The sequence below is a fragment of the Cetorhinus maximus genome, chromosome 3 (genome assembly GCF_964194155.1).
Source record: "Cetorhinus maximus chromosome 3, sCetMax3.hap1.1, whole genome shotgun sequence".
NCBI classification, from domain to species: Eukaryota; Metazoa; Chordata; class Chondrichthyes; order Lamniformes; family Cetorhinidae; genus Cetorhinus; species Cetorhinus maximus.
The window spans coordinates 183,913,357-183,927,348 of record NC_135881.1 but is presented as its reverse complement, the minus strand read 5'-3'; the positions used below and the strand labels follow the sequence as shown (position 1 = coordinate 183,927,348).

At 40.6% G+C, this 13,992-nt stretch overlaps 1 protein-coding gene across 2 annotated transcripts in view; it reads right to left on the bottom strand.

Moving 5' to 3' along the window:
- Window positions 1-13,992, bottom strand: part of pik3r4 (phosphoinositide-3-kinase, regulatory subunit 4) — a 167,351-nt gene that overhangs the window by 122,539 nt on the left and 30,820 nt on the right. For both annotated transcript variants that reach the window (XR_013576242.1, XM_078539372.1), the window contains exons 10-12: window positions 11,875-12,068; window positions 7,443-7,668; window positions 4,672-4,837 (exon numbers count right to left, since the gene is read on the bottom strand). Coding sequence is in view for 1 of the 2 variants with exons in the window: in XM_078539372.1 (XP_078395498.1) it covers window positions 4,672-4,837; window positions 7,443-7,668; window positions 11,875-12,068 (586 nt within the window). In the remaining variant the exon portion in view is untranslated. The remainder of the gene's footprint in view (window positions 1-4,671; window positions 4,838-7,442; window positions 7,669-11,874; window positions 12,069-13,992) is intronic.

The window sequence follows — 13,992 nt, the reverse complement described above, 5'->3', positions numbered from 1 at the left end:
GATCAGTGCTGGGGCCTCAGCTATTTACAATTTATGTCAATGACTTGGATGAAGGGACCAAATGTACGGTTGCTAAATTTGCCGATGACATTATGATAGGTAAGAGAGTAAGTTGTAAAGAAGACTAAATCTGCAAAGGGATATAGATAGGTTAAGTGAGTAGGCTAAAATTTGGCAAATGGAGTATAATGTGGGAAAATGCTAACTTATCCAGTTTGGTAGGAAGACTACAAAAGCACTATATTATTTAAATGGGGAGAGATAGCAGAACTCTTGTGCTACAGAGAGATCTGGGTGTCCTGGTACATGAATCACAAAAAGTTAGTACGCAGGCAGAGCAAGTGATTAGGAAGGCAAATGGAATATTGCATGGGGGTAAATATAAAGGTAGGGATACATTGCTACAGTTGTACAGGGCATTGGTGAGACCACATCTGGAGTACTATGTACAGGTTTGGTCTCCTTACTTAAAAGGATATAACTGCAATAGGAGCAGCTCAGAAAGTTCAGTCAACTGATTCCTGGGATGAAGGGGTTATCTTATGAAAGAAGGTTGGACAGGTTGGGCATTATCCATTGGCGTTTAGAAGAATGTAAGATGACCTTATCAAAACATAAGATCCTCTCGGGGCTTGACAGAGTGGATGCTGAAAGGATGTTTCCCCTTGCAAGAGGGATTAGAACTAGGAGTCTCCCATTTAAGATGGAGATAAGGAGAATTTTTTTCTCAGAGGGTCATTAGTCTGTGAAATTCTCTTCTCCAGAGAGCTACGGAGGCAGGATCATTGAATATTTTAAAGGCTGAGTTAGATAAGATTCTTGATTGACAAGGGAGTCAAAGGTTATAGGGAGTAGAAGGAAAGTAAAGTTGAGGCCACAATCACACCAGCCATGATCTTATCAAATGGCTGAGTAGGCTTAAGGGGCCAAATGGCCTACTCCTGCTCTTAATTTGTATGTTCTTGGCAGTCCCATGTCCATTATTCACCTCCCTACATTTCCTCTCCCTCTCTCTCCACAACAGATGACCATACCATTTCAATCTCTTCTCAGCTACTTTATTAGATGCTCCCACAGCCTTCACTGACCCTATGATGTCCTGGTTCATGATCTTGTCCTTCATCATCACTCCAAACATCTATTTCAGCATGCGCATCTCATTCGTATCCAGTCACTGTTCCTTTCTTCCTGCTTTTGCCCATGTTTCTGCAGTGTATAACAAAGCCTGTCTTACAACTGTCTTGTAAGTTCTCCCTTTCAGTTTCAGATACTTTTCTATCCATAACACTCCACTTGTTCCAATTACTCCATCCAGAGTTAATCTGTTACTTAATTTCCATACTTCCATCTTCTGCCAACAACTAGTCACTTTCTCCCAAGTCTTCACCCATAATCTTTACACTTTCACTCTGATCCTCTTCCCTAGGCTCAAACTGACAGTCCATGTATTAGATCTTTGGGTATACTGATCTTCATGCCGCTGTCTTCCAGTACTTTTCTCCAGATACTCAGTCATGCTTTCACTATCACCATGACATAGCTCAATGTAATCTGTAAACATCATTGACTATTATTACTCAGATAAGCAGGAATAAGGGGCTCAGTGCTGATCCTTGGTGCAATCCAAGATAAAAGCAAAAAACTGCAGATGCTGGAAATCCAAAACAAAAACAAAAATACCTGGAAAAACTCAGCAGGTCTGGCAGCATCTGTGGAGAGGAGCACAGTTAACGTTTCGAGTCTGCATGACTCTTCAACAGAACTAAGGAAAAATAGAAAAGGGGTGAAATATAAGCTGGTTTGGGGGGGTGAGACAAGAAGAGCTGGATAGAGGGCCAGTGATAGGTAGAGATAACCAAAAGGTGTCACAGAAAAAAGGACAAAGAGGTGTTGAAGGTGGTGATATTATCTAAAGGAATGTGCAAATTAAGGGTAGAAAGCAGGACGAGCAAGGTACAGATAGCCCTAGTGGGGGTGGGGTGGGGTGAAGGAATCGAAGAAGGCTAAAAGGTAGAGATAAAACAATGGATGGAAATACATTTAAAAATAATGGAAATAGGTGGGAAAAGAAAAATCTATATAAATTATTGGAAAAAAAAAGGAGGGGGAAAATCGGAAAGGGGGTGGGGATGGAGGAGAGAGTTCATGATCTAAAATTGTTGAACTCAATATTCAGTCCGGAAGGCTGTAAAGTGCCTAGTCGGAAGATGAGGTGCTGTTCCTCCAGTTTGCGTTGAGCTTCACTGAAACAATGCAGTAAGCCAAGGACGGACATGTGGGCAAGAGAGCAGGTTGGAGTGTTGAAATGGCAAGCAACAGGGAGGTCTGGGTAATGTTTGCGGACAGACCGAAGGTGTTCTGCAAAGCGGTCACCCAGTCTGCGTTTGATCTCTCCAATGTAGAGGAAACCGCATTGGGAGCAACGAATGCAGTAGACTAAGTTGAGGGAAGTGCAAGTGAAATGCTGCTTCACTTGAAAGGAGTGTTTGGGCCCTTGGACAGTGAGGAGAGGGGAAGTAAAAGGGCAGGCGTTGCATCTTCTGCGGTTGCACAGGAAGGTGCTGTGGGAGGGGGTTGAGGTGTAGGGGGTGATGGAGGAGTGGATCAGGGTGTCACGGAGGGAACGATCCCTACGGAATGCCACCAGGGGAGTGAAGGGAAGATGTGTTTGGTGGTGGCATCATGCTGGAGTTGCCAGAAATGGCGGAAGATGATCCTTTGAATGCAGAGGCTGGTGGGGTGATAAGTGAGGACAAGGTGGACCCTATCATGTTTCTGGGAGGGAGAAGAAGGTGTGAGGGCGGATGCGCGGGAGATGGGCCGGACACGGTTGAGAGCCCTGTCAACCACCGTGGGTGGAAAACCTCGGTTAAGGAAGGAGGACGACATGTCAGAGGAACTGTTTTTGAAAGTGGCATCATCAGAACAGATGCGACGGACTGAGAGAATGGGATGGAGTCCTTACAGGAGGCGGGGTGTGAGGAGCTGTAGTCGAGGTAGCTGTGGGAGTCGGTAGACTTGTAATGGATATTGGTGGACAGTCTATCACCAGAAATTGAGACAGAGAGGTCAAGGAAGAGAAGAGAAGTGTCAGAGATGGACCATGTGAAAATGATGGAGGGGTGGAAATTGGAAGCAAAATTAATAAATTTTTCCAGGTCCAGACGAGAGCATGAAGCAGCACCGAAGTAATCATCGATGTACCGGAGAAAGAGTTGTGGGAGGGGGCCGGAGTGGGACTGGAACAAGGAATGTTCCACATACCCCATAAAGAGACAGGCATAGCTGGGGCCCATGCGGGTACCTATAGCCACACCTTTTATTTGGAGGAAATGAGAGGAGTTAAAGGAGAAATTGTTCAGTGTGAGAACAAGTTCAGCCAGACAGAGGAGAGTAGTGGTGGATGGGGATTGTTCGGGCCTCTGTTCGAGGAAGAAGCGGAGAGCCCTCAGACCATCCCGGTGGGGGATGGAGGTGTAGAGGGATTGGACGTCCATGGTGAAGAGGAGGCGGTTGGGGCCAGGGAACTGGAAATTGTTGATATGATGTAGGGTGTCAGAGGAATCACGGATGTAGGTGGGAAGGGACTGGACAAGGGGAGAGAGAATGGAGTCAAGATAGCAAGAAATGAGTTCCGTGGGGCAGGAACAGGCTGACACGATCGGTCTGCCGGCACAGTCCTGTTTGTGGATTTTGGGTAGGAGGTAGAAGCGGGCCGTCCGAGGTTGGGAGACTATCAGGTTGGAAGCTGTGGAAGGAAGATCTCCAGAGGAGATGAGGTCAGTAACAGTCCTGGAAACAATGGCTTGATGTTCAGTGGTGGGGTCATGGTCTGGGGAGAGGTAGGAGGACGTGTCTGCGAGTTGACACTCAGCCTCTGCGAGGTAGAGGTCAGTGCACCAGACAACAACAACAGCACCCTTGTCAGCGGGTTTGATGACTATGTCAGGGTTGGACCTGAGAGAATGGAGTGCAGCAAGTTCAGAGAGAGACAGGTTAGAATGGGTGAGAGGAGCAGAGAAATTGAGACGACTAATGTGACGCCGACAGTTCTCAATGAAAAGATCAAGAGAAGGTAAGAATCCAGAGGGGGGGGTCCAGGTGGAGGGAGAATATTGGAGGTGGGTAAAAGGATCCATTGAACGGGGAGAGGACTCCTGCCCAAAGAAGTGAGCACGGAGACAAAGGCAGTGGAAGAAGAGTTCAGCATCGTGCCGAGCCTGAAATTCATTGAGAGGAGGGCGTAAGGGTATGAAACTAAGTCCTTTGCTGAGCACTGAACGTTCAGCGTCGGAGAGGGGAAGGTCAAGTGCAATCTAACTTTGGCTTCGAAGCTCTCACTCTCCCCACACTGCTTCTTACTCTTGTCTGGTACTCCTTGTACATGTCTTGTAATTGTATCATCATACGTTGTTTTCAGGGAATTCATGAATTCTAGCACATCTTCAGACTTTCTTCCTGGCAAAGGTCTTCTCTTGATCGATTAATGAACGTTCATGTTATGTTGGCCTTCCCCATCACTTTTCTCAAAACAAAAATGGCATCGGTGGTGCTTCTTCTGGGCCTGAAACCAAACTGACCTTAATGGATTTCCACAATTTTTCTCATTCACATTCCATGTTCTGAAGCTTGTTATGTAAACCAAAAGCATTTAGCAAATGACAATCGTACCTGGTGGTTGTGGTCTTTCCCTCCATCTTCTGGCTATCCCAAATCTTCACAGTTCCATCATTTGAGCAGGTAGCAAAAATTGAATGTTCATCAGAGACACGAATCCGGTTCACTGCTGACTTATGTTCGTGAAGATGTGCAACTAGAAGCCCTTTGGGATGCCAGCCTAAATAGACAGTGAAGCTCAGTAACACAGCGTAGAATTAAAGTAAATCATAATCCTCAAACTGTTTATATCTCTCAGCACATACATGTGCTGATTATAAATATATCAATGTGAATGCTAAATACAAATTACTCACCTAAACTGTGATCCTTGGTCATTAAAATCATACATATCAAGTGAAAACCAAATTTAAATTGGACAGCATAATTCCGTACTCACATTAATAAAAATGACAAGCATCCAAGCTGACATTTAATAAGTCTATGATTAACTAGACAATGTCTGAGGCAAAGACCATTGCACCTTTTAAGGGAAAACTGTATGAATACTGAAGCAGATGAAGATAATAGATTGAAGAGTGGAATTAATTTTGAATTACGCCGCAAAGAACCAGCAAAGACACTAATAAATGCCACTGGTGTTGTAAACTTCTATGGTTCAATGTATAAGAACAAGTTTTATTTTTAAAAACACAGAAGCTGTTTTAGTTTGAGAGAGTAGGGAATTCACACCTAATCCTGAGGTGATTTAAGTTACTTAATTCCGTTTCCCCCTCAATGGTGCATAATCCTTGGAAGGAAAGAATTTTGTGCATCAGTAATAAAGGTACAAATAAGGTACATAATCTAATGAGTATCCAACAACACAGCACATAATAGACAAAAGAACATAAAAGGCTAAGCTCCAGTTGTTTTTATTAAACAACTTCATGATTTATTGTTTGGCAGATAAATATTTTTAAAGGAGCCTTTTTCTACTTTTATATTAAAAGTCAGTAGCTAAAGGGGGATAACATTCTTTCACATGGGCCTTTTGTGGCCTTCATATCACAACATGGATTGGGACAGAGTGTTATTTGTATTTTCTATTTAATAATGGATTGGAAGGACAAGCTTCCATTTTCTCCTCCCCATGTACATTTTCTGATGCCACAAAATATTGCATTAACTAAATTTAAATATTTAGCACTGGACTGGACTAATAACCTTGTATTTAGCCAAATCATTAAAGTCACTAAAAAGTCAGTAGCTGGATATTAACTCGAGGTAGGAGGGGAGCTGGCAAGGTGTTGGGGTCAGGGGGGGGCGGTGTATGCTGGTTTGAAGTTGGGAAACCAGAAACCAGAGGTTTGTCTCAGGTCCTGCCAAAGTCCAGAGCAGGGGGAGACAGACAAGAGACTTCAGCCAGACACTACTGGAGGCCACAGCAAGGGGTGATTGGGGGACACAAAGAAGGTCAGAAGCCAGTCCAGGGCCGAAGGGGCAGGGGGAGCGGTGGTGGAGAGATAATCAGCCTTGTGGAGGAGGTTGAAAGGGTTTGGGAAGGGAAGAAAAGAGATCAGAGGGGTATCCAATCACACAGCATGAATGAAACAGGTTTACTGGATGCAGCAGGCAAGTGAAAAGTCTCTTATTTTCCAAATCTAGCACTCCTCACTTTCCTTTAGCTACTGATTTCCCAAGGTCCAGAAAACTCAGCCAAGGTTAAATTTAAAATGCTGATTAAATGAGTCACACATATTGACCTGTATTTTAAGTAGTAATAATAGCAAAACTGTTAGCATTCGCCATCGTAACTCCTCAAACTGACAGCAGCTTCTGCATTTCGCACATGCCCAGTTTAAAGGTGGAAGCTATCATTAATTTAACTCGTTTCCATTGGAAGCACAGTTGAAGTCCCTGCAGATGGCAGATAACTAAACTGGCAAGAACCTCCACTTTTACATCATTACTGTAGCTTCATTGTAAAAACCCTTGAAAAATGTAAGCCTTGTTAAATTGGGTTTTTAAACTAAGCATAAACATCATAGTTACTACTGAAAAACCTTTCTGGCCAAGAAAATCCAATTTTATATTTGTGGCTTGTCAGTTTACCCCAAATAATAAAAAAAATCCACATATTTTGATTTTTTTAAAAAAGTTTGTTTATGCTATTTCAGTATCTACTTTAACCCCATGTATATATCCCAGCCTTTTTTTTGCTCTCTGTAAAATGATTTTAAAACTTGCTTTTAACCTCCTGGTATGCCTTCTGTAATGCTCTTCAATATGATCAGCTGCTTACTCTGCTTGATGACATCAGTTGGATAGGTGCTTGAAGATTCCCTTGGTTTAGTGCCAGATTCAAATTGTCAGGAAAAAAGTGTGAAACCAACATCAAGTCTTTGCTGCTGACTGCAAAACCTGAACCAATACTTAAATAGCCAAGTACCTCCTGCGAGTTGGTTGGTTGCCTGTGCCCATCCCACCTCTGTTAAAACTAATGGGTGGATTGAAGGCAGGATTCAAACTTTTACCATTCCACTGTGACCCAAACTAGCTCAATCTGGGGGATTAAAACACCTCACTGCTGCTTCAGTTTTCAATCCACATTATAAAGTTAATCCTGAAATTAGGTTTTCCTAATTAACATGGTTGCGATTTGGATGAGCTGGAGCAATCAATGTACTCAAACACTAATCCAAAAAATTGGTTATCTAGTGCCTATAACAGTTTTTATTGCACAAAATTTAATAATCGTATGCGTAGGACGTGCTAGTAAATAAATCCTAAAGAAACTAAATTGAAGTTGGTTTAAATCTAGTTAGCCTTTTGTTTTTGTGTACCTGGTGGTGGAGGTTTGCTTTCCCATTCAGCACTTTCCATCAACTGTTTTGCCATTCGTTCAGCATTGCACTGCTCTCGCTTCTGTTGAATAAGGTGCTGGAGCTCAGTGGCACATGTAGTAATGCGTCGCTGGTATGCAGAAGGCAATATTGGAACATTTCCACTTTGCAGAACTGATAAGGAAGTTGTTGTCTTCTTCGTTAGGACTCCTGACCCTTCAGACACCTTCAAAGGAATTAATGAAAGGAGGCTTGATTTTTCAGCATTAAATCATTGAGCAATAGTAATACTAAAGCTAATGCATTGTCAGCATATATTGAACAGCCACATAGATCACAAAGAAACAGAGCATGTTGACATTTGGCCCATTTAGTTCATCGTTCCATTGAAGCCAACAGTCGACATCACATCATTCAGCCACGTCAAACAATTCTAGATTTTTTGCCTCCGCTACCATACTTGCAAAACCATTCCTAGGTGCTGAATGCTCTTGATAGAAAGGAATATAGCATTGGTTTTGAGCTTGCCTTTTACACGTTTAGCAGTTTAAAAATCTCCAACACCAATTCACTAGCTGAATGAATAAGGCTCAAGACTTACAACAGTTAATTTCCAGGTTGATTGGCAGTCATCAACATTTATCACATTGTTAATAGGGTACTTGTGCTTGTAATGGCAGTAACTTCTGTGGCATGTTTGGAGGCAAATACAGCAAATTCCTAAAGAAAAACGAGGATGCCAAGTGCGATATGCTATTTCTGCGAAGTTGACCATAAGACATAGGAGCAGAAATTAGGCCATTCGGCCCATCGAGTCTGCTCTGCCATTCAATCAAGGCTGATAAGTTTCTCAACCCCATTCTCCTGCCTTCTCCCCGTAACCTTTGATCCCCTTACCAATCAAGAACCTATCTATCTCGGTCTTAAATACACTCAATGACCTGGCCTCCACAGCCCTCTGTGGCAATGAATTCCATAGATTCACCACTCTCTGGCTAAAGAAGTTTCTCCTCATCTCTGCTCTAAAAGGTCTTCCCTTTACTCTGAGGCTGTGCCCTCGGGTCCTAGTCTCTCCTACTAATGGAAACATCTTCCCCACGTCCACTCTATCCAGGCCTTTCAGTATTCTGTAAGTTTCAATCAGATCCCCCCTCATCAATAACAATAGAATGCCACAACTCAGGCAACATTTAGATATTCACATTTAACCCCACATCTTCATTTGAATTTGCTGTACCATTTACTCATATGTAATGGCGAGTACATTTAGCCTTGCTGTTATTTTGAATTCTAGCAAATTCTAGCCTAATAATTTTTCAATAAAAATTTTGCTATGTTAAAAGCAAGAAAAGCAGGTTTTAACTGCTGTCTCCCACAGAAGCTGCCAGCATATTCGCCTATTGACAGGATGAGATTCATTAAGAAGTCCAATTTATTTCCTCCTATCATAATTAGCTAACAGCATGGATCCCATATGTTTAAAGTGTTAGGACACTTCACAGAAAACAATTGGTGAGTGGAAAAAGCCTTTTCCAGTGGTTAGGGAATTGACTATTTTCTGCATTGCAGCATAACCCAAGCCAAACAATAAATTTCAAAAATGACAAACTGAAATCTTTATTTTACAAAGGTGTTGTTGGTACATCTTTCTGAAGGTATTTCATCTATTTTGCAAGGCTGACAATTGGTTCCGAACTGGTTCTGTCCATCACTACCAACTAGCCATGTGGTAGTACTCTCACCAGAGCCAGGTCATCGATTCAAGCCCACTCCAAACACTCAGAAGTACAAAGTCTAGGTCAACACTCCATTGCAGCACTTCAGCATTACTGCATGACCATCTTTCAGATGAGAGGCCCAGCCTATATTTTTAAGTGGACACAAAGGAGCTCATGCCCCATTGAAAGAATAGCATGATCATTAGAGTCACAGAACAGTATCGCACAGAAGGCCATTCAGCCTATCGAGTGCATGCCCTTCTCTTTTAAAGAGCAATCACATTATTCCCATTTCTGTGCTCTTTCCCCATATGCCAGCAAATTTTTTCTCCTTCAAATATTTATCCAATTCCCTTTTGAAGATTACTATGGAATCTGCAGTTACCAATCTATCTGGCAGAGCATTTCAAATCCTAACCACTTGCTGCACAAATAACTTTTTTCTCATGTTACCTCCAGTTCTTTTGCCAATCATTGCAAATCTGTGCATTATGGACAACTTAGCCATTGAAACAGTTTCTCTTTATTTACTCTATCCAAACCCTTTATGATTTTTTAACATCTCTATCAAATCGCCTTTTACCTTTCTATGCTAAGAGACCAACCTCCAGTCTATCCTCCTAACTGATTCTAGGGATAATGAATTAATTCTAGTAAATCTCTTCTGTACCCTCTCTAAAGTTCTCACATCAGTCCTTCCTCTCACAAGCAGAAAGTTTTCACTATCAAATAAGAGAGTTGAAAATATTACTTTGTTAGTCATGAGGAATGGTATGTTTTCAGTTCTAGAGTTCCACTGAACTGACCAACATTTATGCATCAGTCAACAATGCTAAAGCAGATTAAATGGCCATTTGTCTCACTGTTACTTGTGGGACTTTGCTGTATTGAAACAGTGATAAACTTTAGTCTTGAAGAGCACATGGGTTTGATTGCGGATGGGGTTAAAATTGTAGCACACCCAGAGGGGCATCACAGATGTTGAACAGGCTTTTGCCCATGTTCATTCTGTTACTTTTTTTCTCTCAACTCCAAACTCCTTCAACGTGCATGCTTGGAGCACTCCCATTAAATACTGGAGTTGAGATTGTGTCATGTAAATCCATATATCCACTGCCATTGACTAAGTGGGAAGCCCTGAGGTCAAATAAGTGCCCGAGTTAAAAAGCTGCCTTTACTGTCCTATGCTTTCTTCTGAGTTTCGGGTGGGCTAGAGACACCACCCCCACCACCCCCCCGTCACAAACTCAAAATGAGGGCTAGACCTTGCAGCAAAGAAATTACAAAGAAACTGCTTCTAGTCTGTTGTCCTTAAATGGCTGAGAAAATTTAAAGAGTTGTGACTCCACGGGCAAAACAAAAAGAGGTGGTAGCTAGAAAGGAATATAAATTCACATCCGCACAGTAACATTGCAATCAATCCCGTTTGATGGTTAACGACACATGTGCTGCTGTGGCAAGGCGGCTCAACCTGAAGATATTTCCCATAAGATGGCAACATATAAAATAGTTAAGATACAACAATAAATTAACTACAGAGCCTGTATGAGAAGATGGCATACTCAAAGGAATATGGTAAGACTAGCCAACAAGGTAGATGGATCAAGGCTGTAGGCTACAAAATGTTGCCTATCAACCTGTTCTATGGTTCATGCTTGTGCATGTCAATCGACACACAACTTTAGCTCTTTCATTGTATCTCAGGCACATCTTTAGCAGAGCATACGTTTAAACTGTTATTTACAGTTTGAAGTCTTGCTACATTCACATCTTCCAATGGCATTACTCAGTCATTTTAACGCAACCTGGCTGCATGACACCCAGAATGGGCCAGAGATTGGGTATTTTTATTCAGTGGAAAAGGAAATGGAAGTGGTGTGCTGCTCAAGCCCTATAAATACTTCACTTAGTAAGTCTTCTGGTAACTTAGCAGCAATAATTAATTATTTTCTAGGATGTTTAAAAACACATTTTACCACGACGAGCAAATAAGAATTGTTCCTCCTAAAAAAAAAACCCTTAATAAAAAATTCAAAAATGTTGCAAAGTTACTAAAAAAGAAAACCCAAAACATTAAAAGATACTTTAACATCAGAACAAATCCTTAAAAGTTTGTCCCCATATCAGAGCTCCTTGGTTTCTGGAATTCCACTTGCGATCATTTTTGAAGACAACATGTTCAAACGTTAGGAAACTGCACAAGACATTAATCTGAAATGTTTCTGCATGACTTTTTGGATGTTATATGACATGAAAAGTACATAAGCAATCCAGTGTACAAAATGCAACAGGGCAGAAAGTGATCAACAGAAAAAAAACTGGGTAGAAAACATGATGAAAGCCTGCTAGCCCAATTTTCCTGCAGTATCAGTGCAGCTAACCTGAAACTCTTAGCAAAGGTTGCAGGAGTAATGAAAACAATATGCTCAGGTCTTAGAGATTTAGATGACTGAGGTGATTGGATGCATCAGATGGGCTAAATCCTCTTTTCTAAGGTAGGCAGCTTGAGAAACAGAATATCATGCTAGTGTATTCAGGACCATTTTTTGAGGATGGGGTTAAGGGTGTTATGTAGAAAACCACACAATGACTGACCTAGCATACCCAATGCCATTATTAAATGGTAACTGTGAAACAGTCAGGCAATACCATGAAAATCAACAATAGAAATAAATAAGAAAAATTAATTTAAACATGGTGAAGTTTCTATTAACCTGTTGCAAAGCTGGATTAGTGGTGATCATCATCCCTGGTGAAGACTCTGATCGGAGACTCTTCCCAGTGGTATTTTCCTGGTCCCCAGGGGCTGCAAGGACTTTAGTTTGAACAATATTTGAAGGTTCAAGAGAGCCAAACATGCTCTTCCATTCTTCGTTCAAATTTGAGTCTTGTTTCACATGTCTTCTTGCTGAAATTAGATACCGAAAGACAAGATTGAGTTCAGCTAGGTAATTATCTTATGCAATCTTATCAACTATTTAGAAATCATGACAATTCTGGTCTTCAAACTGATAACTCATCAGGACTTTAACCAGAATTTTCAATTTGCTTTTTCTACTTAGTTTAACAACAATTTGATGTATTCAAATTTAGAAAGAAACTATGATTGAAAAAAGTCTACAAAATTTAACTTGGAAAAAACTTGAACTAGATCATTTTATAATGAGGCCAATCTGCTTCTGTTAAATGGAAATTCTGGCACAAATTACCATGTTTATACATGAAAAAGACCTAACGCAGTCTCATTTCTCGGGACCAACCACTGCAAAAATCAAAATCCAAAAAGAATATATATTTTCAAAAAATGATTCACTGAAGGTCATCAGTATGACTCCTTCAGAAAGGCAGGGGACTTGTTTGAAAATATCAATATATTTGCTCAATTTAATTGTTCTTTCCGGAAATTCATTGACATAATTAACGTTGGGAGCTCATTACTATACCCAGATATGTGTTGATCTTAACTGTTTTGAGACAAACAGTTCAAAAACCCAGAAGGTTCTGTTAAAGCCAAATTCCAAAAAATAATTTAGTTGTTGTCTAAGCCACAATTATTCCACACATATTTAGAAGAACATCTATATCAATGTTACAAGACCACATTGCTTAGCAGTTTTTCTTTTCATTTTAATGTACAATGTAGGTAAAAATAAAGTTATATTTATGTTTCAATTTCAAAGCATCATTGCTTTAAGCAAGGAATAAATTGCACCAGTGATTTTTCCAGTGTTGTAGTGCAATGACTCAAGCAATGCAGAGTTTTGAAGCAAACTTTCCCCTGCAAGAGTATGTAAATATGACAAAGTCATGTGTACTTATTGCAGAACCCCCACCCATTGATCAATGGTGATCACTGGGTATTAACAAACTCATGTGTTAAAAGCTACTGAGCGTGAAAATGTCTGGAAAGGGTTGGAAGCGACATTTTATATCACATTTTAAAAGGCCACTACTATACACAAAAAGTGGTGACCCAGCACAAACTTTACTGCCAATCAACGTACACTTCATGTTCTATCTAATGAAAATGTGTAGTTCTAAGCTCCAGACCTCAGTTTTGTGATCAGCAGCAAACGAATGGCACTTGTCACTTACAGGTTCCCACAGGTTTTATGTGAGCAATTTGCACAGCAATTTAATGATTCAGATTTAGTGATTCAGAGTTTCATTCTTTAAAGGGGATCTGGGAACTGAGTAAGCAGGACAAGCAACAGGTACATCTTCAACCAGACTGAAGAACCCTCATTGAGACATAGAGTCTAAGCCAGGAAGTGCAACTAAATCACTAAATCTTAATTCAATATTAAATGATGTACAGAAAGTGAAATAAAGAGAGGGAAAATAAGATGGGGTTGATAGAGGGAAAAATAAAGAGAAAAAGAAAAAGTTTCTTAAAATTCTACCAATAATTAGAGAGGTTGTTTGACAGTAATTTAAACTTACCACGGTATTAAAAATTCACCTGCACTTGATGAATAACCCATAATTTTTTTTGTGAGTTTCTAGTGGGTAAATAACTCAACTTCAAGCTCTTCAAGTGTTTAATTGTAAAATATCCTAGTTACATACACATATACACTTAGGGCTAGGATTTGTTTTAATCTCATGATTAAAGTTTTGAGTCCTGTTTACTTATAGATATCTTGCAGAGCTGTACTGTCTCTGAAAATACTGAATTGGTTAAAATGATTCATTCCCAGGTTGCTTTGGGACTTGATTTGTCAGGTTAGCTGACAATCTGCTTTAATTGTTTGCTGAAATTATAGGATTAGGATTTTTGTCTCTTACTTGTTTTCATGGCCATGTTAGGAAACAGTTAGCCAAGGCTGTTT